General features: G+C 38.1%; 1 protein-coding gene across 2 annotated transcripts in view; it reads left to right on the top strand.

The window, feature by feature from the left end:
* The window catches only part of GYPC (glycophorin C (Gerbich blood group)), a 341195-nt gene extending 321598 nt beyond the window's left edge, over positions 1-19597 (top strand). The window contains exons 1-3 of one of the 2 annotated variants that reach the window (XM_044060675.1): positions 2883-2970; positions 3058-3093; positions 16943-19597. In XM_044060675.1, the coding sequence (XP_043916610.1) occupies positions 2913-2970; positions 3058-3093; positions 16943-17139 (291 nt within the window). In that variant the 5' untranslated portion in view covers positions 2883-2912 and the 3' untranslated portion in view covers positions 17140-19597. Of the gene's footprint in view, positions 1-2882; positions 2971-3057; positions 3094-16942 lie in introns of those variants that run through there. The other variant, XM_044060676.1, reaches the window with a different exon arrangement.
* The last annotated feature ends 8192 nt before the right edge of the window (positions 19598-27789 follow it).

Raw genomic sequence — 27789 nt, 5'->3', positions numbered from 1 at the left:
ACTGTGCTGTTTATTTTAAAGGCTGGTGTTGTACAAATGTAAATTTGGCCAGAATTAAGACAATTCCAACAGAATTATGTGGGTGAAAAAGAAAGTTCTGTATGACTGAATCATTTTCACCAGCTAGCATCTTTCACAACTATTTAAAAAAAACACAAATGGTGATGCAGTTTTTTGTTTTTCACCAGTGTCTTTTGAGACAAAACTGGAGAGCCTAGTAACAATTAATGGGGACCAAAAGGAAAATATGCAGACAGAAACCCCCCAGCCAGGAACCAAACCAGAGGAACAAGTGACAGCAGTAACACTGAAGACTGCATGACTCTGCCTCTTTGAAAGACAAAATTATTAACTCAAAATAAAGCTTTACTGTACGTCTACTACACTACCATTATAGCAAGCTGCACCTACATTTTAATGACAAACACAGAGTAGGATATTTCATATATGTATTATTGTACAATGTATGGCCATTAACATTCAAAAACGAGCACGCTGATTGGTCAGCCCAACCAGCATGTCCATTGTAAATCGAGCATATACCAATTAAAAAAGGTCCGGTCGCCCAGAATTTCTTACATTAATATATGATATAACTTTGTTTTCTTTACCATAAAAAAAAAAATAGTAAAATTAGAAATCCAGACTGCCCAGAGGTATGAAAGTTATTCAAAACTAAAGAAATGTACCTGATTTTCCTTTTATTTTTCCATCCTGCCTCTCTCATACTTCTAACAAAAATGCAAAGCAGCGAACAAACATCCTGCATGCTGGGTTTGAACCCATTGTACTGCTAAGTGTAGTTTAAATAAGTAATTAAATGTGTTAGTATTTCACATTGCACCCAAAATGCATTTGTATTTTTAGGTTTAGAACACTCTGATATTCATACTGCAAGTCAAAACTCATTGGAGAAGCTCCTTTCAGATGTAGGAATGTTACCCTTTCCACTAAAATGTGTAATTTGCTTCCCATAAATCTCATAGGGATAGTTTACAAATCCAGAAGTCACAAATCTGACTGCAAGTATATTGTTTTTTCATTGAGCTTATCTAGTTAAGTAACTATTGACGATCAACAGTTTTAATTAACTTTTTCGTATGCAGTCAGAATCCTAACTACTGCCTAGCTGGCAATGACCATTAAGCAAGTTGACTATTAAGCAAAAACAAAAAAAAAGGAGCAGTGGAGATCTTCCTTTCTGTGTTGCTTCCTTTCCAAAACACTGACGTACTGCATAAGCGTGGGAACATAAGTCCCATAGGCATGCTCAGTACATCAAAAGAAGCAGCAAAAGATATCTAATGAAAGCTGAAGAACACCTTTATACAAAGATATCTAATGAAAGCTGAAGAACACCTTTATACAAAGACTTTGTTTAAGAAAAGTAAGCAATTTTTTTCTTAAATAATGTCATCGTATAATAGCAATAACAGATCCTGGGTGTGGTATATTGAAGATTCACATTATCGGTTATTGCTATAAGATCACACATGAATAAAAAAGAGACTGGATGAGAAAGCTAAGAGGGACAGCATGGCCATTGAATGCTTCCTTTATTCTTAGCCTGCTGATAAAGTCTTGACATTCTGGCTAACCAACTGAAACTCTTCATAGGAGCAATCACAAACTGTAAAAAAAAACAAAAAAAAACCCAGCAGTACTGAAAGAACGCAACTCTAATATTCCACAATAATTTTATTTTACAAATTAGTTAAGCACTTTCTTTCCAAAATTTATATTAGGAACTTCATCAGAACTGACAGTATGCTAAAAACGTCTTGTTTAAAATGTTTCATACAAAATCACATGCTCAGAACAGTCTAATAGGGCGGCCACAGTGGTGCAGTGGTTAGCGTTGCTGCCTCACAGCAAGAGGTTCAACGGTTTGATCCTCGGCTGGGGTGCCTTCTGCGCGGAGTCTGCATGTCCTCCCTGTTGTCACGTTGGTTTCCTCCAGGTGCTCCGGTTTCCCCCCACACCGCAAAGGCATGCTGTAGGTGGATTGGACACTCTAAATTGGCCCTAGGTTTGAGTGTGTGCATGCCTTCTGTGGAAGGTTTGGTGCTGGGCTGGCAACTCGACACTGTAAAACTCCACTGCCAATCATGAGCTGACAGGAGATCTGCTGTGGCGACCCCTAACTGGGAATAGCTGAAAGAAGAACTGTCTAATGATATAAACATATCAAGTAAACCATTAACATGAGCATGTGATTTTTGTATGACACATTTTAAAGAGAAGTTTTTAGCATATTGTCAGTTCTGATGAAGTTCTTAACATACATTTTGGAATGAAAGCCTTTTATTGACTTTAGTATGGCAGGCCTGTCTGTGAACAATTGTTTCTTTAAGCTCTTGCAAATTCATGTTCATTCCCTCTTTCCCCAACATCATTGTCTTCTCTAATGAATCATTTTACTGTCCCCACTTTATTTGGCTGACTGCTGGATTTTTAGGCTTACTATCAGGTCTCCTTTCCAGTGTTCTTTTGGTAACATTTCCTATTTGTTTATTCAGGGGTAAATATTACATTTTTTCATTCTGCAGCTCTTATTCACCATCCCCATATAAATCATATTTTTAAAACTGCCATGCAAAGTTTGTGTTGAACTCTTGGTGTTTTTTATATGCATACACACACACACACACACACACACACACACACACACACACACACAAACACACACGCACGCACGCACACATTTTGCAGTGTAACTTCACATAACTTTCCAGATAAGAAGATTGTTATTTTGAATTCACTTTTTGTTAAAATGTATGTTCTAATCCATGGAATTTTCTTCGAGAATAATGTTTTATTGAATGACAAAGCATTCTTAAGGAAATGACATCAAAACTGTTTTTTTTTTTTTCATCTTGTAGCTTTTATTCACTACATGAATACATGAATAAATGAATAAACAATGTAAACATCATGTGTTGCATAACATTTTGAAAATTCTAAGAGAAGGTAACTGGTAGAAATTTAATTTGCTGACAAATGTATCAAAGTAAGACGTAGTTCTCTAATTTTTTTTTTTTTTTTTTTTTTTTGTAGTGAGTGCTATTGATAAAGATGCTGCCCTCATTGGAGGTAAGAAGACTGGAAAGCATTAATGTGATGTAACATTTTTCAAATAACCCCAGTGCCTTGCCTAATATGGGTGATTACTGGTTTATGTACATACTCATTTTTTTTTCTTTTATTCTAGCAAAATCATTACTAAGAAAGGTCCACTGCAGACCATTTCACCTACCTGTAAATGAGTACTTAAAAGTAAATCTGTGTGTGTGTGTGTGTGTGTGTGTGTGTGTGTGTGTGTATATATATATATATATATATATATATATATATATATATATATATATTTATATGGGTCTACTACCGTAGATCGAAATTACATTATTTCGAAATACGATAGTAGTGTCCCACTAATGCGAAAGTGCACTTCAACGAAAGTGCACTTTCGCGAAAGTCACTAGAACAAACGAAGGGTTAGCGTTTGGATAATGGATAGTGGCTAGCTAGTAGGACTATCCACTATCCTTAACCCAAGCCCTAACCCTAAGATCCGTGACTACCGCACCACAGTGCAGGAAATTGTATTTCCTCCACTGAGCAGTAGGTATGGACCTATTTCCTGTACTGTGGTGCAGTAGTCACGGACCTTAGGATTAGGGCTTAGGTTAAGGATAGTGGATAGCCCTACCACCTATCCACTATCCTTAGCCCAAGCCCTAACACTAAGGTCCATCACTACCGCACCACAGTGCAGAAAATGTCCCGTTCGACTTAGTGACTTTCGTTGAAGTGCACTTTCGCGTTAGTGGGACACTATCGTATTTCAAAATAGTGTCATTTCGATCTACAGTAATAGACATATATATATATATATATATATATATATATATATATATATATATGGGTCCACTTCTATATCTCAAAATACTAAAATCTCGAATTTCAGTATTTCGAGACTAGAATGTGAAAAGTGCACTTTTTCGAAAGTTGACTTTGTCGAATCTCAGTTTACCGAATGCGGGATAGGTTTAGTTTGTTGTATACTGCATTGTGCACTCTCTCTTAAAGGATATCATGGTATGGCGGCCGATGTTTGTTTATGTCTGGGGATTTAGGTAGGTGCTGAATTTTTAAGGGTTTGTGTTGAAGTTTTTTGGTTTAAATTTTTGTGGGGAGTTTTAGGGGTAGGTAGGTGAGGGTTTGTGTGTGTGAGTGTTGTATGTGGAGATTTTTGTACATGTGTAATATGTGTGTGTGTGTTATTAGTAAGTGTAAATATGACTGTTTGCAATGGAAGTCTAGGGAAGGTAAGAGTAGGTTTGTGTTATTTTATGTTTTTGAGTTAGTGCAACCTCGGAGTTGGTATATATATAAATAGCGGGGGGTGGGAAGTGGAGCCACATGGGAGGACGCAGGGGGGCTTGCCCCCCTGCATAAATGTCTGGTCGTGTTAATTTGAGTTATGTAGTGTTTTTGTGTGTTTTGGGGGGAGGCTTGGATTTTGTTTATATTTATTCCTTTAGGATATTTTCAGTTTCCTGATTTTGGAGTTTTGATGTTGTGAGGTGTCGGCATTCTGGTCACGAAATATGGAAATTTGAGATTTCAGTATTTTGAGATATAGAAGTGGATATATATGTATATATATATATATATATATATATATATTTGTGTGTGTGTGTGTGTGTGTATATATATATATATATATATATATATATATTTTTTTTTTTTTTTTTTTTAAGATCATTACGTGTTCGTCTAAAATTTTGATATTTTGCTGCCTGTTGCCTTCCTATTCCACTTTTAGTGTGCCTGCAATGTCGCAGCAGCCAGCAGTCTTTGGAGGCATTTAGTACACCAGTACTACTAACCCAGAAAGTCTGTTTTTAGGTAAAGGACAAAGGAATAGGCATATTTGTGTAATATGTCATCAGAGTAGCACAGAAAGCCCGTTTTTAAGAGATAAAGGACAAATGAATATACATTGGTGGGTTATTATTTATTATTATTTATTTATTTTACATTTGTTAACCGGGATGGTCCGACTGGATACATGTCCTTCAGCAAAGCTCCAACAGAGTTACATTGATAATTAGGTACAGTAAATGAGCTGAAAGAACTTAACAAAAACATAGGCTATTTACATAATAACATATTAGCAAGGATGAGTTGTTTATGTTTTAGCTAATGGCACAGAGCTAGTCTATTTTGATTGGGAGAGAGTGGGATATTTTACCAGAGGTGTTTACCAATGCAGTGGGGCAAACACCTAGGTTGAGAGATTTAGTTGTTTGGACAAGGAGTCTGTTTGCTGGCGAGCAGCTTAGATTGGAGTAGGGAGTCATTATTTTTTTTTTTTTTAGGGGGTTCAAGCGAAGGCAGCTTAGATTGGAGGAGTCATCATTTTTTTTTTTTTGCTGGGGGTCAGGTTGTTTAAGGATTTTGAAGGCCTCTATGAGTTGGGACTGGTGAAGAAGTCAGATTTGTTAAGGTGCAGGCATATAGTAGGGTAGAGAAGGTGTGAACGCGCTGTGGCTGCCCTGGCATTCGGGGGTAAGGAAGGGATTCTATATAGGGTCCCAAGTTTCTTGTTGACTGACTTAATGGCTTGGTTGATATGTATATCAAATCTGAGTTTATTGTCAATGTTTACTCCTAATAGCTTTGTATAGGTGTCTGGGGAGATGATGGTCCCATTATTTTATAGTGAAGTTAAGATCAGGAGATGGTTGGCAAGCCAGTTTTCGACATGTAAAAATGTGGGTTAAAATATCATCACAACAGAAACCTTATATGGTCATGCAGACAGTAAAATAAAAGGTTAATTCAGGTAACGCTTTTGTTGTTTATTTTATTTGCCTTTTTTTGTGTTTCATAAATGTAAATGAGTTCACAGTGATCTGCTAACAGAAGTGGGGTACTGCTTATTCCATCCCTAGTATCCTAGTAAGTATTTGAATGTGTCACCATGACATTCTTTAGCAATGACCCATTTCATCAAAAGTAACCTAGCCCAGAGTTGTGCAGCCTCATAGTATGTTAAATTTCAGCAATGATCCACAACTGGGTGTGGGTACGTTTTATCATGAAGGCGAGGCCTGAGTGCTGAAACAAAGCCAACTGTGCATTAATCCTGTGATACTCACACCCAGGAATGGATTACTGCTATTATACGATCAAATTGTTTAAGAAAGAAGTTGCTTACTTTTCTTAAATAACATGGTTGCATAACAGGACTTTAGTGGTCTTCCATATTCTGCACTCAGAGCTGACACAAACATATTTACACACACACACATATACATATATACATACATAAACACACATGTACATGTATGTGCATACATGCACACACACACATACATATTTTATATATACATGGATCCCTATCAGATGATCAAGTTTTCAGAAATTTGAACTTTATATGGTCAGAACCATATCATCAAGTTTCTGAAAACTTGAACATCCAAAAAAAAAACCCCCCATAAAAATCTAACTTTTTTTTTACGTTTTTGCAAGGGGAAAGCCCCTCTGCACCTGCACCCCCAACACCCCCTGCAAATGAAATATACCAACTCCAAGATCACACTACAATGAGGAATAGGGCACATTTCTCGATCCGCACTGTACCACAATCTCCATTAAAAACCTTTGAGTTTTCGGATGTTTGATCGTAAGGTCCCGACCATATGAATTTCGAGTTTCTGAAAACTCCTCAATCATCTGATAGGGATCCATATATACTTAGTCGAAAATGCACTTTCGCGAAACACAAAATAATAACACAAAAAAATAAAACTAAAAAAAAAACACAATCACATTTATGCACCCCCCATGTGGGGGGCTGTGCCTCCCACCCCTCCTACTTAAATATGCTAACTCTGAGCTTGCACTACAGTGGGGAAAAGGATATATTCTCTAATCCCCACTGTAAAGCAATTCAACTAATCGGCTTTCGCAAAAGTGCACTTTTGATGTAGTACACTTTCCCGGAAGTGGGCTCGGCCTTCTATTTGTTGATGAAATGTACTTTCAATAAACAGAAGGAGACCCATATATATATATATATATATATATATATATATATATATATATATATGTATACAGTATATACATGCATACAAATATTGCAAGCACAGGCATTAAATCCAGCACACTTCATCACAAAAGGGTTCTCTTCTAGGAAAATGGAGGTCATTGTTCCTCTCTACTCATCCCTCATAAGACCCATAATAGTGTACAATGACCCGTTTGGCATATATCTCACAAGACACCTACAACAATTGAAATGGCCACAGAAATACCTCACTAAGAGGATTACCAGCCTCAAACAGATGCCATACACAGACTGCCTCAAAAAACTCAAGCTCAACTCAGGTGCATATCGCCTAATCAGAGGTGATCTCTGCCTAACATAGAAAGCTATGTCAAACCCAGAGCTGTTGGACATGCTACACCTAAAGAAATCCCAATCCCTCCAAGCTACACACTCTTGGGACCTAAACCTTGTCACCACAATAAACAGGGATATGCTGGAGGGATAGATTCCTGTCCCAGAGACTTCTCATACTCTGGAACAAACTACCCATTCATGTCAAGCAAAGCTCCTCATTGGCCCTCTTTAAGAAAAATCTTTTTGACTGGATGGGACGTAGGAAATTCACCCTGGGGGATCACTTCTGTGGCACTGCTTGGCAGGGGCACAAGAAAATAATTTTCTTGGGTGGCAAAAGCCAGGGAACCTTTTTGGCTTGGCTTATATAGACCTCAGGGCCAATAGCCTAGTACCTACCTATGAATCTATGCTGATATACTAAAACAATTGTTCCCATAATAAATGTCCAGGCTGTTCTTAAAATATCTAAACTAGTGCTTAGTTTAATGTAATTTGGTAGCCTATTTCATGTAGCTGCTCTCTCAGAGAACTAATAAGTACACTTCTCATTCCTACAGAATCTTTTACACAGGTTGTCTGATGATTCACTACTTTTTAATAGCAAACATTCCCACAGATAGTTGTCTCTAAATACCCTGAACCTCCTCTTAAATACCTGTAAGAGACATTGTACAAGTTCAGATGTTTTAGTCTTTCATAATAACTTAAGCTTTCACATCCATGGATGCCCTTGGTATATTTCTGCTGTACTCTTTCTCATTATTCATGCTTGTTTTCTTATTCCTTACTCAGGATTGGGTCTATTATAACAAACAAAAAAATGATTTCATCATTTCTGATTTCCTAGACTTTATACATCCTTTTATACAACCTAAAGTTCTAGAACTATCATTATCCAATTGGGTGATATGATTAGGGGAAAAAAAATCAAAGTTAGATCCCCTATACCCAGGTCCTTAAATGTTTCTACAGTTTCAATCACCGTGTGCTGTATTTCATATTCACCTTTCAAGTTATGTCTCTCAAATATTATATGTTTATTTTTTATATATCTGTAACACTTGTAATCAGTTTGCCAAATTACAGGTCATCTGCATACAGACTATAGAAAACCTTAGATGAAAAAGATAGGTCTGAAAGATACAATCTAAACAAGTATGAGCCTAGGAGAAGGTCCTGTGGAACACCCTTACTGTAACCAAGAATTTCACCTGTCCAATTGCTGTATGATACTGGCCATGTCCTATTTGTAAACCATGCAGCTAAAGAGTACATCAATACCTAGTTGCATTAATTTATTGCTCAATGTTTTGTGTATGACCCTGTCACATGCACAAGTTAAATCTATATAAATGACAGCACAATTTTTCATTCACAGCTGTTATTATATTGTTCTAGAGCACCATGTTACAGGTGAGAATAGATCTAATTTCAACATATGCATGCTGATATATGGTTTCAAGTCCTGCCCTTTCCAGTTCTTACAATAACTTATCAAATATTTCCTTCTCCATTATTTTTCCGCGGCATGAAAGTGAACTTAAGGGTCAGTATGACTCTGTGTTTGTCCTACTCCTCTTTCCCTTAAAGACAGGTTAAATAAGCACGTCTCCAATCTTGAGGAATCTCCCCATATTTATATGGCCTTGTAAATAATAAATATAATGGCACTGTAAGTTCTTGATGAAGTATCCTCAGGTCATTATTACTAATTCCGTCTCCGCCCTGTGCTTTGCTGGGTTCCAGTTTGCATAGTTCTTTTTCAATATAATCTGATTTGATTTCATTATCTGAGGTCACTTGGATATCTATAGGACAACTTATCACCCTCCTTTTGTGGAACCAAACTGCTTTGTATAAAATTTTGAAACTATATCAATCTGTTGTGTCAGATATATTTTAGAATCTACACACAGTTTATCAATTTGTATATATTTACACCTTCCACATCCTGTGCATCAATAAAATGGTTTCCTATTATGCTCAATGTCTTTATATAAATTTTCTTCAAATTTTTCTTGATCTTGTCTGACATAATGCTTTATTTGCTTGTCTAGCTTGTTTATTTCAGTTTGGCAGAATTATCTAGCAACAAATTACCCTTATAACCCCATGATCACAGGACATCAACGGTGGTAAAACTTGACTTGAAGTAACAGTAATTTCTTTAGGAGCACAAACAATGTCTAGTATGTTCCATCCCCTGGTAATTTTTTTTTACAATCTAAAGCAATTGCTCCTGAATATACATTGTGAATAATTTCCTTACTAATGTTGAATCGATAATATTCCAGTCTGTTTCTGGTAAATTTAAGTCCCCAGCTAATATTATTCTTCCCTCCTGTGTTTCATGCAAGAAATGTATGAATTCTTCTAGGTCACCATCACTTGACTTTGGTAGTCTATACACTCCAGCAATAGTTATATGTTCCAGGGTTGTCTTTATTGTCACAGTTATGCAATCTATAGTATTGGTGTTAGCACTGAATATGTAATAATCACAGGTCTCTTAACTATCTTTAATCCTTATCATAACACCTCCATCTGATTTTTTGTTAGAATGTTTGTTAAAGTAAAAACATTTATACCCTGACAGAACTGGTTTCCAGTCATTGTTCTTTAACCGTGTTTCACAAACAACATCAATCTTGTGGGAAGTTTTCCAGTAAAAAATATTTTATTATTAATGCTCAAAGCATTAAGAACCATCAGAGATGCATCAAATGTTGCTGTCTTGAACTGTTAAATTTTCTGTCTTGCAAAAATCCTGCCATGTGTTTGTCAAATATTGCAAAATATTTACTGCAAAATGTTTCTTTCCTGATCTTGACAAATGCATGCCATCCTGTCTGAACACATGCACAAAATTAGGCTTGGATGCAAGTATGGTGGTAAACACCCCCTCCACCTCTCCTGCATTCACCTTATAACAGTACATAAAATCACACACCAACCATTAGCCTGCCCAGCTCTTAACCCTTTAGTCAACATATATTTCCATAAAAGAGCCCTCAGATCAGAAGACAAACAACTTCTCACCATAAATAAAACAAATACATCCCCTGAACAAAGCTTGTACTCACATTCAGTAGCAAAAAAAAAAAAATACCCTACCTCTAACCACATAACTATTTCTAACATAGCCACCTTTAAATGCTTCCTAAAAGAAAACTTTACAAAATCTTGGACCTACTCCTGTGCCAATCCTGGCTGAACTTACTCACTATACTTCACTTACCCCCCCTTCAACCTAAGTCACACCTCACAACCATATCCAGCCTCCTACTTCACTCCTTTTTTTCCCCCCTCACCTTACTTTATTTACTTCATCTCTGCAGACCTTTCCTCTACCTCTTTCCTCCCTGCTCACCTAAGCTACCTGAAGACACCCTACCCTTCACTCTTCATATAAGCTCCTTCTCTCCATCCTTCTTAACCATAATATGAACACTATCTGTCATGCTAAGATATTACTCAATTTCACTGTCTCTTATTAGAATTGTCCCAGGTCTTCATTCATCACATGCTAATCTATATAACAAATATCTCTAATGAATATTTCCTGACTTATTTTCTCCAGCACGTTATTTGCTTTTCATTGCACTCTACTATGAAACATGTGTTCTATGTTTTTCTCATTAAAACATTTTTTTCACTCCTGTGTTTTGTAGTGTAACATGATACTTTGTAATTTAAAATATCTTTGTTTTTTGAAATATTGTGAAGGTTTTCTCCAGGCCTCCCCTGAGAATGGACACTTTCTAGCCCAGTCAGACTTTCCCAGTAAACAAATGCCAAATACATACATACATAAATATATAAATAAATATATTTAAATCTTCACACAGGACCCACAATGGTGAAGCCAGGTACCAGTGTTCTCTCCAAAGCACTTACTCTGCTCACACTGAAATTGTTTCTTTTTCTTAGCATGAAGCGTACTAGTGTATAGAGGAAATGGGCAGTATAATAACAGTCTCTGACAGTGTTCAGTAGAAACAGGGTTTGAGCGGTGGTACAGTGGTTAGCATTGATGCCTCTCAGCAAGAGGTTCTCTGGTTCGATCCTTGGCAGGGGTGCCTTCTGTGCGGAGTCTGCATGTCCTCCCTGTGGCCATGTGGGTTTCCTCTGGGTGCTCCAGTTTCCTCCCACATCCCAAAGACATGCTGTAGGTGGACTGGACACTCTAAATTGGCCCTAGGTGTGAGTGTGTGCATGTGTGTGCCTTCTGTAGAAGGTTGGGTGCCGGGTTGGCAACTCAACACCGTAAAACTCCACTGCCAATCATGAGTGGATTGGTGATCTGCTGTGGCAACCCCTAACCGGGAAATGTCGGAAGAAGAAGATAAGGATTGTGTATACCTGGCAGACACACTGTGTATCAAGGTCTGGCTCTTAGTCCAGAAGGGGCGGTGATGCTCAAAGATATGTGGGAAAAGTATGTGCCCATCATAACTGTAAATAAATGGAAAGTGTATCAACAGAAGAAGAGGCAGGTACTCAGGAAGCATACAGAAGCAAACAAGAGATGGAGAGTATATCAGAAGGATAAACAGCTGACTATTAAGTAGCATTATGAGTCTTCATAGGCAGACAGGCAAACTGCAAGCAGGGTTGCAGGCGGAGATGATAGACACTAGCTGGTATTGCAATGCAACAGTCTAATATAAGGAGTCTAAGGGAAGATACCCAGCTGCAAGCAGTGATGCAGAAAGGGAGGGTGGAAGTTATATAGTATTACAATGTAATATAAAGCATCTAGGAGGGAAGGTTAGTGATCTGCAGAATGTGATCAAGTACTGGGTGATGGGAAATAAAACAATACAACACTGCAATATAAGGAGACTGGGTAGGGAGATGGGGAGGAAGGATGGGCACTACTTAGCATTTCATTGTAACAATATAATCTAAGCAGTCCGGGTGAAAAGATGGGGAGAATTGCAAGCACTGATGTAGCAGGGGAGAGTGAACATTACTATCAGCATGGGGACCTACAATGCTGTATGTAGGGATGGCTTGTTTAGGAATGACAAAGAAGGGAGGGATAGAGACTGATAAGTAATTGCATAAAGGAGGCCATCAAATGTGAGGTCACAGAGAATGGAAGACCATTTCTCCAAGAGGAGGGTAAGGGAGAAATAATAGTCACCTGGAGGAAGAGCACTGGGGTTAAGGTAGAAGAAGGGGGAGTGCTAGAGGTAATAATGGAACAGGTGGAAAGAAGATGTTTGTAGTCATGGGGGGACCTAACCCTGCCAGGAGAAGATGGGGAAATTCCATGCTACACGACAGACAGGAGTAGTAAATGACTGAGGTCCTGGACCACAACAGATTTTGGACTGTACCAGAAAAGACAGAATTTTGAATACTGTTCAGGTGAAGGAATACACACAATTCTGTAGAGCAACTGGACAAGTTGCACCTTTTCTGTAGTGTAACTGGGCAAGTCGCACCTTCTCTGTAGAGCAACTGGACAACTGTCACTGTGTGGTCTACAGTGGTGGGGAAGTTTAGCAGTACAAAGGCATAGATGATGGTGTAGGAGTTTAGGGGAGTGGATTATGCTGAGCTGGGGGTAGGAGAGAGACATTTAATATGAATTAAGGGTTTGTAGGTAAAAGGAGAGATTTTATAAACTATAATATTGGTTTAAGGATGGTATACTCAGGGCTACAGGGTGTTAGAGAGAAGCAGAAAGGTTACATGGGAATGTGAGATTAACAAGGGAAAAGGTAAGGCAAGCAAAAGTTAAGTAATAGATGGCACACAGCACAAATATACAAGCAAGAGGGCAACAAAGGTGCAAGCCAAGTGGAGAAATGAATGTAGTCAAGAATGGTAATAAACAGTTGTCTAAACAAAAAGCGGGATGGAAAAAGGGAAGGACAGACCAGGCCATGCCTTACAAGGAATGGATGGGAATTTGTGGAAGATTTGCTTCACTCTTCAAGAAGAAAAGTGAAGATGTCATGCTAGAAGAGAGGTAAGGCAGAGTGAAGGGGGCAGTGGAGGGATGCCAATGGAAAGAAGTAGGAAACCGATAGGGCAAATGGCTAACACATGGACCAGATAGAATGTATTCCAAGGATCCCAGGAACTTGACCAGAATGTGAGTGGATACACTGGTGGAGATCTTCGAAAGATTCCTCTTCACTGCAGAGATGCTGAGGATTGGAAAAATGGTAGGAATGGTACCTTGATGGAAAAGTCGACAGACCTGTATACATAACAGCAGCAGAAGGGAAAGACATGAAGCTAACATGAGGGAAAAGGCAAGGCAAAAAACAACCTGCACTCAGTCAGAAGGTAGCCCGATATATTTTTATCACCGAGTTGCAGGAGAACTTGAGAAGGGATTACTAGTAGATTTTAACTAAGAATTAACAAAGGGCTGTGACTTGGTCCACTTTAGGCAGCTGGTAGGAAAATGGCAGGAGATTGTAGGGGTATGACCAAACGTTTGGAACTGGACTGCTGCATGGATGAAATGGTGAACACAGAGGTTTTGGTGCAGAATGAAGAATAAGGGAAGTCCCACAGGCACTGTTGCTAAATGCTGTACTTTTTAATGTTTATGTTTCATATATAACTAATGGAATGGAGAGCTGAATCCGTTTCTTCTATAAAAACACAGAGGTGATGCAGCACTACAAGATGCAATGCTGCTGCAAGGAAGGAGTCAGAAGGGCTAACCAGGTCTGTAGAAAGGAAGCAGTACGACGCCTGAACAACAACTTTGCTAGTGAGAAGCATCAGGTGGGGGAGTGCACCTCGTGGCATCAGAACAGAAAAAGAACCAGAGGGTGTTGATGACACCTCAACTGGGACCACTACCTGTAGAGTGAGAGGATGGTGACAGCAGTGATCAGAATTCTGCAGTGTTTTCTCAGGGGGATAAACACTAGAAACAAAGAGATAGTGCTCCTCCTCCTCTGCTAGAATGAGGTCAGGACACACCGTGAGCAGTGTGAACAGTTCTCTAGGCCATATAATAGGGATATCAACTTAGCTCTTCTAGTACAAAGAAAGAGGAGCCTGACTGTATGGCAAATAGAATCCACAGCTTATTATACAGGTATGAAGTAGGGCTAACCACATTCTCCAAACAGTTACCATTTGCTCTTAAATGCAGTATCCGTTGTCTCTTATGTTTCAGAGTATATATTCACTTGTCATTTTTTTTACACTTCAGATCTTGAGAATCATACTGGAAAGAAAATTGTTCACTATCTCAGACAGTATTAATTCGGGAAATTCAAAAATAACAATCTGCCAAATTTTAATTTAGCAGCAGAGATAGCAGCAACTTTTAAAGCAAATTTACCAATTAAGTGTAAACTGTACCCTATAACAGAAGATTATTAAACAGAGTAAATAAAAAGTGTGGATGCAGCAATAACAGAAACAACTGAAAGCTGAAATAAATGTTTTTGCTGTTTTGAAATTGTTGCTGAATTTAAACTGGTTAACTTTGGAATACTTTTCATCATGCTTCCAGAAACATCTCCATCTTTCTTTTCCTTTTACTTATAAGTTTAAGAATTTTAGCAATTACTGAAAAGAAACTGCATCTGACACATGACAAGAAGGGTCACAAAAAAGGAAAAGATGCAATATGAGGAAGCTAGCAGAAGGGCAACAAAAATGCTTATTGAAAGTGAGTTGACCCGAGGTATCAGACAAGGGATTAAGGGCTTTATAGGTACAAAACAGGAAGAAGGAAAGCAAGGGCAGACCTGGGCAGGCTGAAAACTCTGCTGGACATCACAAAAGGCTAAGGAATTAATGTTTTGTTTCAGTCTTTACAAACAAAGACAAGAAAAGGGTACCATGAGGGTGGAGATGGAGCAGATAAAGGACAGCAGTAGATAAGAATCTGAAGAGAGAAAGAGGTGGTGGACAGGGAATTGGCTACTACTAGAAAAGGTAAATCACAAAAAACATATGGGCTACTTCCCAGAGTCTTCAGAAATCTGGACAGTGCGGCAGCAGACCCCCCCCCCAAAAAAAGAGATCACTTGCCACAGGACTATGACACAGTACGTGCAGGACCCTTGTATGGGGGGGGGTAGGAAAAATATGAGGACTACTGGCCTCTTAGCTTAACAGCAGACACAGGGATAGTCATGGAGTGTTCTGAGAGGAAGACTGGTGGCATTCCTACAGACAACACTCTCCTGGACAGCAAATATAACATGTTCAAGAGAGATGCTGCTAGTCTAACCTTATCCAGTTTATGACTGGGATAAACGTGTTTGAATTTCACAAAAGTCTTTGACTCATTCCCACACAGATGGATCACATACCTCTCAAATGTACAGATTTTTTTGCAGAATGCCCAGATTTTTGCCTCATATTTTTGGTCTGTTCCTCATAAAAAATGTGTTTTTTGATAAATGACTAGATCTAAGGATTAAAGTCAGTAACTAATAATATGCATTTGAGTTTCAGACTTCATATACTTCAGAAAAATGCATGCTAACACAAATCCTGTTAGTCTAACAACTTTCTAAGTTTATAAGAGCAATTATTTAAAAGGTGTCCCTGTTTTGGGATCATTGTCTCCCCCCCCCCCCTCCATTATGTCAAGCTTTGTCCAGATTTCTTCTGCTAAGAGATTGAGAGGTATGATGGATGACAGGAAAACTACAGGAACAAGACAGAGGAAATGGATTACTGCTCAGTACAATGATAGTTCACAGAGGGTTGTGGCAGACCTCTGAAACGATTGGGGACTAATATCAACTGAATCAGTGACAAGTCATGACAACAGGGACACATTTAAAATATTAGTGCTATTAACCTGACACATTGACAGACTCAGAGCATATGAATTAATACACATTTTCTGAGGTAAACGAAGTTTATAACTCTTAATTGTGTCATTATTCATTACGTGTAATTAACCACCTTTCCTCCAAATGTCACTAGTTTTAGGAGGGATTAAGTGGAACAGAGTTAGAATTTGAGTCAAAATCAGGGACAGTTGACGGGTATGTGTTGTGATGAGAAAGAGAATGATGAAAGCTGATTAAAATATGTCTGAGGATATAGAACAGTATGGAACTTCTTGCTGCTGACACAAAGATAGGTGCAGCACTGGAGATAAGGAAGGAACTGGAAATGCTGACCAAGATGGCAGAAAGGTGACACTTGAGGTTCAGTGTAGACAAATGTAACATCCTGCACCTGGGCCATAACACCCTGCAGAGGAGCAAGGGGGTGCTGATCACACCTGGACTGGACCACCATGAGCTGAGAGAGATAGAATGATGTAGTACTGTCAGGAGGGTCAACTCCAGAAGAGGAAAGGTAATGCTTCCCCTCTACAGAGCCTAGTCATTTAAGAGGACATGGGACAGGTGGAGAAAAAATGAACTGGAAGGTAGGAATGAAGGTGAGGTTAAATGCTTTTAAATGGTGGACATAAAAATCTTACTGTCTCTTGCTGGTATCAAGCAAATGTAATTAGACAAGTTAATTTTAAGTATACACTGATTACTATTTTTTTTCTTCTGTTTATAGGTATAATTGCTGCAGTAGTTTTTGTGTTAATCTGTTTTCTAGCACTGATAATCCGCTACATGTATCGATACAAAGGCACCTATCTCACCAATGAAGCAAAGGGCACAGAGTTTGCAGAAAGTGCAGATATTGCCTTGAAAAGTGATCCTTCCTTACAGGAGGCAGTAGATGAAACAAAGAAGGAGTACTTTATTTGAAAGGAGAATGTTTTTGTGCTCTACTTAATAATAATAAGCACAGAACACAGAGACACTGCAAGCATGAAGACCTAAATAAGAAGATGAAACAAGACAAACACTCAGACGCCAGTGTGGATGGCCGGAGAGCACTTAGTACAAAATATCTGCTATCCACTGTTAACAGATTACCTGAGTCAAGATATTGATTAGTTACAACACAATAATGCCTATGTATATTTTATTGTAAGTTTACATTCAGTTAATGTTACTATGCCAACATTATTCGTAAACATGTAATAAATGGGCAAGTGCTAGGCTGCAGAAATGAAATATCTGGGAAAAAAAACTTCTCTCCTATTCTGAAGATATTCTTTGCACATCCTTTTAATAACCTAAGGGCTGTTAAGTAAATGTGGATAGCAATCTGAGTTGTGTAATACCTGGTGTTCATATTGGTTGCAAAAGACATCGACTTCTGAGTGCATATAAAAACAGAATTCTGTTCAGTTACAGTCTTTTTGAAATGGTTTGAATACCAAAACACTTTCCTTTGTTAGTGTTGCATTTTTTTTTTTTATTTTAAGAATACCCCAAATTGTTAACCAAGTCTGCTGTGCAGCAGGCATTATTAACTATACTAAATTAGTTCATAAAGGTCCTCATTTCAAATTCAGAAAAAGGCACGGTCACCCCAGGCATGATTTTTTGCCACCACCTCCATGTACAACTTTTTTTTTTTTCACATTAAAATGGCAAACCCAGCTTCATCTGATTATTAATCCAACTAAGTCACAAGAATAGCCCCTGAAAGGATGGTGTGTCTTGATAAATATCCCAGGGCACTGGCCATTTTAGATGTACAATTACAGTGCAATAATAATAATACCCTACTGACCTCCACTAAAGCCCAGCTTTCTTTAGAATGTTAAGCAAGAATTATAGTGTAACACTGTTACCGTTATGTTTCTGTATTAGCTGCACATTTTTAATGGTATTATTATTATTATTATTTAGGAGACAACGTATGTGTTACTAAGTTTTATTAACAGATGTTACAACTTCTTTTTCTAGAAGCATGATATAAGCAGATGCTATTTACTATGTTACAGCTTCTGTTTCTGGAAGTACAATATATAACTATGTTATTTACCTAGACATTATTAATGGGACTACTGAAATACCCATGGTTTAATGGCAGTGAATAGGTTTTCTTTGCTTTCTAAAGTACTATATCTATTGCAAAGTACTACACCAATATTTTGTAATAAATGTTGAATGATTGGTTAATGTATTGCATTGTGTAATGAAACTTGAAAAGTTGGCGTTCCAATACAACTTTTATGATAAAATGAACATTTAATTATTTTGTGTGATATTTCTTTTATCATAATTTGTATTAAAAAAAACACTATGCAGTAAATTATACAAACAGCAGACTCTAACTTTGGAGGTGCTCTGCAGAGGCTAACTGCTGCGAGTTCCTCTTCTACTAGCCTTAGCCCAGCAAACATCTGTTGCTTCCTGGATCTCTATCAAATGTCAGCTATCATCATCCTTTCCCATCTAGGACTCTAAAGTCCCTGAGAGCCATCCCTGTATTTGTGCATGTGTGTGCTTGTAATTTGTCCTTGGTCACCATGGAAAAGGAAAAGGCACTCAGGGAAAGCTCAATTCCTCTCTTTCCAGAGGCTCTAGCTGATCCAGTGACGTAGGCACAATATACTGGAGATCCTGGCTTTCAGTTCCTAACCAAGGCAAACATTTTCCTTTCATTTGTAAGACTCTAACAGTGCCTAAGCAGAGGGCTTTCTCTTTGTTCTTGTTCCTGGAACTCTCTGATTTTAACAAGCACATCCAGTATGTCAAGCCTCCAGATAGTGACTGCATGGACTATAACAATCCTGCAACACAGAGCCTAGATGATGTCACTGCTCATGCTGGATGCCTTTCACATTTTATCTGGCCATCCCACAGGAAATTCTTCCAAACTGTTCTGAACTGGCCTCACTTTCAGTACAAGGAGGTGCTGCTTTGTCACTCTTCTTTGCATAGATTGCTTCAAGTTACTAGTCTGTATAGCAGAGCCCCTGCAAAAGAAAAAGAATAAATCTTTTGTGCTGCCTTTCCTGGATCCACTTCCTCCAGGTGGTCCAAGTAACATACTCCCTAGGAATGTCCTGCACTGTACCTTACATTGGATTGTTGGCACAATTAATCTATTTAGTCCACTCTTTTAGGCACCTTAGCTTTCAACCTTTCCTTCCCCTTAACCTTGCCCCCATTTATCACATGCCCTCATGAATACCTCTGTCAAAACCCACTTTCTCACTTGTTCTGGTAATCCATTGCATGTGTCCATGACCCTCTATGTGAAAGTACTACAGGATAGCCAGTGAGTAAAAAAAAAAATCTGAAATACTGTTCAGTGTATTTGTACCATACCGGCTTTTATTAAATAAATTTTCTTTAGTAAAAACATGTTTTTAAATGAACGTTTATTAAAGTGGCAATATTTAAAATGCTTGTAAATAGTTTTATTATTACAAGTTATCTGAGGTTAGTTCTTTCTGACAGTTATTGTGTAGACATTTTATTACCATCCATTTTATTAGAAGAAGGTAATTGCCAAGGGAGAGGAGGGTCTGGCCTGCTCGCCTCCAACTCTTACTATATGTGGCTCAGCTCATGGGGTATTCCTAGGCGGGAATGAGACAAGGTATAGAGATAGGGCTTCAAGCCTGTACTGATATCCAAGGGTCTTCAGATCAGTAATCATTTTTAGTTAACAACTGCTGAGGCCTGCCCCGCTGTGGGATGTCTCCTGATAGGTGAACACAACAGGGATATTGTATCCTGTAATTGGTATAAGAGCAAGGTACAGCAGGATAACTTTTTTATTTGAATGAGATAGCCTTAGATATCAGTTGATGGTTAAAGGAAACAGAGGGAGAAAGAGAGAGGAGTTGACCAAAATGACAAAAAATCCATGACTACCATACCAGCTTCGGAGGGGGGGGGGGGTTGGCTATATTGCATGTGGAGGATGAGTTTCTTACAAAATACAACAATGCTGCACTTTTATGCATTTAAGTTTAGCTCTTTTTAAACACACCATTAGTTTGTTAAGGCTTAAGTTTTGCTATTACCATATCAAGGGGTGATTGAACAATAACATCCAGCTTGCAGTCACTGGCAAACTTGGTTAGCCATAGCACTAAGTTTACAGTTTGAAGGTCAGAACAGAATGTGCCAGAAGGAGATATCCCAGTACTAGCCCTGAGGTACACCTCTAGTTACCTTCTTAATTTCCTGAGATAGCACTTCCCACTTTAACTATGTGGTTCTGTCTTTCAGACAATTTGGTATCTACCTTCCCATGTAAAGTTTTACGTTTAGGTCACAGCTTATTTACAATACTAGTACTGGAAATTACGTAAAATGCTTTGGCTAGCTCTAGATAGGCTGAGTGAAGAAAATGAACATGATCAACTGTGCTGTGACCATCCTCAAGAAGTTTACCAAATTAAGGAGACAAAACCTCCTTTTGACCAAACTCAAGTGCTGTGGGTTTAACTGTATGAAATTTTTGATATCAAAGTCTGGCCAGCCTCATATGCAAAGCTAAAGAAAAACTTATCATGCAACTAATCAATAAAGAGATAGGGACCCTACAAAAATGGGCCAGTCTCAGTTTGTATTTGGTCAAGTACAGATCATGCTTAATCAACCTGGTTGACTTTTTTGGAAAGGTTACCAAGGCAATGGATGAATGTAAAGTGGTACACACTGCATACTGCAACCTGGCCAAAGCTTTAGACATAGTCTCCAACTCAGGAATAGCATAAAAGCGAAATAAACTGGGAACAAACCTCTATGTGAACTGAAGGATTGCCAACTGGCTCACAGATATGATGCAGGAAGTCAAATTAGGGAAAGATACTGTTACAAAGAAACCAGTCATCAGCAGAGTCCCCCCCCCCCCCGGGTTCTGTGCTGGGACCTCTCTTGTTTGGCATCTACTTGAAGTAAAACGCCAATACCAAAGGACTATGGATGACTGCAAGCTAGAAGCAATCACTGAATCCCCATATGGCTTAGCCATCTAGCAGGAATTAACAGGTGCCAAAGTCACGGACTGAAACTAAATGCCAAAAAATGCATTATAGTATCCTTTGGGAAGTCATCTACCCCAAGGAACTAGCACAATGACAATACTTCCCTAAGAACTGAACCTATTATTTGGGAACTTATATGGACAATTAATTAACTTTCAACTAACAAGTGTTCATTATCATAAGTAAGTCCTTCTGTATTGCACAGCTTATAAACAAAGGAATTGTATCAAGATCTAAGGATCTCATTGTCCACATTTACTGTCAGCCCTCATTATTGAATTTAATGCCTTTTGGCATATATCTGTCCAGATACACGCAACAGCTGGAACACCAACAAAGATACCTTACGTAAAGGAAACAAGGGATAAACAACATGTCCTCCATGGACTGACTTAAAGCCCTGTCACTATTCTTGGCATTCCACGGGCTGGTGACCTGTGAATGGCATACAAGGCATCCTGCGACCCAATACTTATGGATTTACTGCACATCAGCAAGTCAAATAGCATCAGTAATCCTTGGTCTAAGGAACTAAACCTCTTCTGCAATATCAACAGAATGATTTGGGGAGACCCACATACCTCTCAAAAGAAACCACTGCTCTGGAACAGACTTCTTATCTATGCAAATCAAAGCTCATCCTTGTCCATGTGCAAGCACAACTTGGATCAATGAATGGGAACCAGTGTCTATGACTGGGCTTTCTTTTCAAAGTTATTGTTAGGGCATGCTCTTTAATGATCTAATGGGTGTCAGAGATTCAGGGATTTGTAGAATTCTGATGTTTCCTGGGCAAAGTTGGCACTAAATTTATCTGCAAGTATATTAGCTGTATCTTTCAGGTCAGAAAGACAGAGTTCAGTGTCAAAAGAAAGAAATTATGCTTTGCTACTATTATGGAAAAAGCCCAGAATTTCCAAACACAAGATATACAAAACAAGAGAGAAATTAGAGGAGAGAAAAATACTTCCACGAGAAAGATGGTCAGAAACTTCAAATACAGATTTGTATTCATTAATACAACCAGGGTCGGCCTTTGGTCAGCTGGTGCCCTAGGCAAAAGGTCTCCACAATGTTTTCCCCAACACCACTCAGTGCCCCCCTATCCTGGTATACCTACACCATCCAGATTACTGGAAAAGGGCCCTTATTAGAGTGGCACCCTATGCGACTGCCTAGTTGTCCTATGCCTAAGGCCAGCTATGAATAAAACAGATTTGTGAAAGACAGCATATCGATCAAGAAACTTTGATCTGTTTGGAAAAAGAAGCATCTGATGAAGTGCAAAAATATAAACAAAACCTAGAGATTTTTTGAAAAGTATAAAAAGGAAATATGGACATGGGAAAGAGAAAGAGATTTAACATGGTGTAATATATATGCAAAGGAGAAAGTCAAATTAATCAATATAAAGAAGGCAGCCCCAAAGATATCCGAGGATAAATACAGGCAAAGGCATCCAGATATGTAAAATTTCACAATAAAAAAAAATATCAGAAAGAAGGAATGTAGAAAAGAAATTAGTAAAGTAGAAGTTTAAAAAAAAAAAGAAGAACTTGAAGTTATGGAGTGCCTGTGAAGTGAAGGATTTGGTGTAGAAAGTCTAACACAGGTTACATCACAGCATGATGGAATGAGTCCCCAAAGTAAGGAGAAGCAGGAAGATCAGGAGACATCTGAGAAGGAATATGGACATGGGAAATAAAAAGAGATTTAATATGGTGTAATATTTATACAAAGGAGAAAGCAAAACTAACCAATACAAAAAGAGCAGCACCCAAGATATATGAAGAGAAATACAGGCAAAGGAATCCAGATATGGAAAACTTTACAATACCAAAAATAAGAAGACAAAGAGGAAAAGTAGAAAAGGAGATTAGTAATGGAGAAGTTAAAGAAATAGAAACAGAGGTTATGGAATATCTGCGAAGTGAAGGATTCAGTGTAGAAAATCTAATTCATAAAGTACCACAACAGGATAGAGCAATGGATATCCAAATTAAGGGGAAACCAGTGGAACGGGAAGCAATTGGTCAGGTGCCATATGAAGATATTTTGGAGCCTTCCACAGGAAACCAGTACATATGTTCACTTGAAGCTAGACAGCAAGGGAAGGAACAGGAATCTGTGGAAACTCTGACGCAGTCAGTGTGGAGAGGAGTGATAGGTCAGTGAATTCTCATATGACAGAGCAATGGATGACACAGGATGAAACTGAAGAGAATGTGCCACAGGAAGATTCTATAGAACTTTCTATAGAATGACCGCAGGAAATGGAGAACAAAAAATGTGCCCTCAGTTTAGAAGAAAATGAGGTAAGAGAAGAGTTGCTAGATTTAATAGACACAGATAGACATATTAAAATCAATGAAAGAAATAGACTGCAGAAGGTCAATAAAACCCAAAAAAAGTCAGAAGTTTGATAAAACAAATGAACACAGTAATTAGTACTGTCCATAGAAATCCGTGCAATATAACAGAAGTAAACAGGATATATTACTGTGCAGCTAAATTAATAACTGATAAAGTTCTACCACAAGAACATAGGGTAGTGAAGGAAAGGAAGGGGAGAAATCGAATACCATGATGGAAGATCTGAAGAAGTTCAAGTTAATATACTGGACTAAAAGCACTTTATTTTATGCATTAAATAGACTTATTTCATCTGGAGTCTACCGTTTTACTTGCCTGAACCAGTTGCCAGTGTTTTATTTTTGGCTTGTCTTTCGTTTTTCAGTTTTATTACCATCATGGAAGTATCAAACAGAGAAAACTGTAAAGCAATTAAGACAAGAAGTGTCACTGTTAGAGGAATGTAGAAGAGGGAACAGATCAACAAAAATACTAAGAAAGATAGACATGATAAAAGCAATGTGCAGTATTAGAACAGATCAGGATCTATCATGCACTATGACAAATAAACTAAAAATCTCAGCACAGGCAGAAAAACTTAGAAGATATGCAGAAAAACATAAAGAAAAAGTACACAATAAGCAATTTATTGATGACCCCAAAATGTTTTATAGAGAATTGGGAAACAAGGTAAAAGGAATTGAAAGACCACCAAAAAAAAGAAGAAAAAGATACGTTTTGGAGAAGTATCTATGAAGAGCCTGTGGAACATAAAGATGCTAAATGGATAAAAGAAGTAAAAGAAATAAGTTTAAAGGTACAGGATATGAAATGAGATGAAGTAACAGCCAGAGAGACTGAAACAAAGTTAAGAAAAGCCTCTAACTGGAAAATCCCAGGCCCAGATACAGTACCTAACTTTTGGCTAACAGTATTAACATTTTTGCATGAAGATTTAGCCATGAGTAAGAATTATTTATATGCGGAACCTGAACAATCACCAATCTGGCTAACAGGAAAAAACAATGCTGCTATTTAAGAGTGAATCTGCAAGCTACCCTGAAAATTATAGAGCAATAACTTGTCTTCGATAATGTATAAAATATACACAGGAATTGATGGCGACAGAGTTTATAGTCATTTCGAAGAAAACTCAATTATGGCAGTAGAACAAAAAGGCAATAAAAGAAAGTCATATGGAAAAAGAATCATTTGTTGTTAAATAAAGTCATAGTGGAGAACTGAAAAAAGGGGAAGAATCCCTATGGCACTGATTGACTACAAAAAGCATTTGATAGTATCCCACATTCATGGATAAAACAGTGTTTAAAAAAATATAAGATACACCCTACACTGATCGACTACATTACAGTGATTATGAAACAGTGGCAGACCACTTTGCAATTAAGCCATGATAAAGGACAAATTATTATCCCAGGGATAAAATTTCAAAGGGGAATATTCCAGGGTGACTCTTTGTCACCACTGGTATTCTGCACTGCCCTTAACACATTAAGCTGTCTACTTAACAGCTTAAGCCATGTCTATAATTTGGCTTCTAGAAAACAACAAAGTGTAAAGACTTCTTATCTTCTGTTTGTCAATGATTTAAAACTGTATAGCTCATCAGATGAGGAACTGAAAGCACAATTGCAAGTTGTCAAAACTTTTTCAGATGATATAAGAATGTCATTTGGTCTTGATAAATGTGAAAAACCAACCTTTAAAGAAGGAAAATTGCAGCACCAGGAAAACATCAGTTTGGGACAATAATGTGATATAAACGAACTTGAGCAAGAGAGAGTTTATAAATATTTGGGAACTGATTAAGGATCAAAAATAAAACATGAACAAATGCAAATAAAACTTAGTAAGGAATACTTTAGAAGACTTAAATTAATCCTGAAAAACAGTGTTGACATCTAGGAAAAAAATCCAAGCTATAAACCAATTTGCTCTTTCTGCCCTAACTTACAGTTTTGGAGTGATTGACTGGCCCCAAAATGTGTTGAATAGATTATATAGGAAAACAAGAAGGATGCTTGATGCTCACCAAATGATTTATAAAAATCAGTGCATACCAAGATTATATTTTCCCCGTTGCAAAGGAGGGATGGGCCTCCTTGAAACTGATTACCTGTATAGATCTGCATTTGTGGGACTCTAGACATATCTGCTGACCTCACAAGATCCAAATGTAGTGAAAGTTTTGAAACATGAGAATAAATCTAACATGACTTCTCTGCTTAACCTAACAGAAGCATATCAGCATCAAGCAGGAATGGAAATCAAACCAGAAGTAGATAAAATCAGGCAGCAACCGGATGTGCCAAAAAACAAAGGAAAGAATATAAGGTGAAGTACCAGATGATAAGGCAAGAAATGTGGAAAATGCATAAGTATAGAAAACTTTTGGAAGAACCTCATGCTGATCAGGAACAAACACAGGAATGGTTAAGGAGAGGCGAATTCAAACCAGGAGATGAAACCTTAATACTGGCGGCCCAAAATAGTGGGCTATGTACACATTGGTTTACAAAGTCCATTGAACATGTGGGAGAAACAGACAAATGTAGGTTTTGTAAAACCGAATTGGAAACATTCACACACCTCGTTGCTGGTTGTGACATACTAATGGCAGAAGGACTGTATACTGAAAGGCATAATAATGTAGCAAGATTGTTGCACTGCGGATTGTGCAAATATGGTATTGAAGTGGCTGAAAAACACTGGAAACGTGAGTCACAAAGCATCATAGAAAATTATGTTTGATGAAGCTTACATCACAAGGGATCATCCATTGTAAACAATTCAAAAGATAGATGCCAGAAAACCAGATACAGTGTTCCAAGAAAAAAAGACAAAAGTAGCATTGATCATCGAAATTGCCACACCTAGTGACTACAATGTCTTGTGAACAGCGGGACACAATGTCATAGAATATCAGGATTTGCAGGCAGAAATGAGGGCAATGTGAAAGAAAGATACCCAGACAGTTCCAATAGGAGTAGGAGCAACGGATCTACAATCATATTTAGATATGCTACCAATACATGTAACTCCATACAAATTGCAGGAGGAGTCAATACTGGGCACATTGCAGGTGCTGCAAAGAGCACTTTTGGCTGACATCAAAGATTGAAACAATACTAATTTCGTGAACTTTAATCATACTTTGACTTAGGAATGGGGTCCATTCTCATCATGGTATTAGAAATCCAAAAGACTTGGAGAAATTAAAAAAGTCAGAAAGTTTTTATCTGCTATATTACAATGTGCAGTAGTTGCACTCTCTTTAAAAAAAGGCATTATAAGGGCAGCAATGGATTAGGTCAATAAGCAGAAGACATAGAATGAAAGGTGGAACTCATGTTTTGTCAAGCAAGTCATCACAACCTGACACATTACAGCCCCCTCCCCCAGAACGACACCAACTAATTAGCCAACTGTTGCAGGCAATTATCTTTTCTTTGCATTTAGGCACTGTTCTGGATGTAGTGTTGGTGGTTCAATAGGGAGCACACTTGCCTTTGGTGCAGAAGGCTGAGAAGACTGTGGGTTCTTTTCCTACACCTGGTAGATGGATTATGGGAACGCTACTGCAGCATAATGGAGATGCTGCACATTTAAGTATTTGGTCATTTGGATGAAACATTAAACTGAGGCCCATCTGCTTGTGTTGGTGGTAGCTCAGGGGGATGTAAAAGCTCATAAAGAACCTATTAAAAATACTAGAGGAAGTTTCTCGATGACCTTGCCAAATTTCCCATGTTGTATAAAAAACACCCTGGGAATCTCCTGAAAGCAGGTTACTAGTGTAGGGGACTAACCCAGTCAACAAAGGATAGATATATAAATAAGTAAAAGTAAAGGAAGGACAAGAGTCAGGACCAGTATCTTACCTGCATTTGACACATGCCTAGTGAGATCCAACAAGCCTCTCTGCATGTCCTTCAGGGTTGAGCACCTCAAGTCATTCACACCCTTATGGGCTACCACAAGGTTTTAATTGTATAAGCATGGTATGAGGGACTGAACACATGACAGATCTGGTGCTGAAGAGACAACTGTCACTCCATTCTTGCCCAGAATCTTAAGCATATGTGCCTGACAATGACGTCACCAGTTACTAGGACATTTCTATCTACTTGTAGAATGTTTTACATTTTGTATTCTGGTGACTCTCTATTATGTGTGAAGA

Source organism: Protopterus annectens, chromosome 2.part0 (assembly GCF_019279795.1).
Source record: "Protopterus annectens isolate FY-2018-M chromosome 2.part0, PAN1.0, whole genome shotgun sequence".
Lineage (NCBI taxonomy): Eukaryota > Metazoa > Chordata > Ceratodontiformes > Protopteridae > Protopterus > Protopterus annectens.
This window is presented reverse-complemented; position numbering and strand designations above follow the sequence as displayed.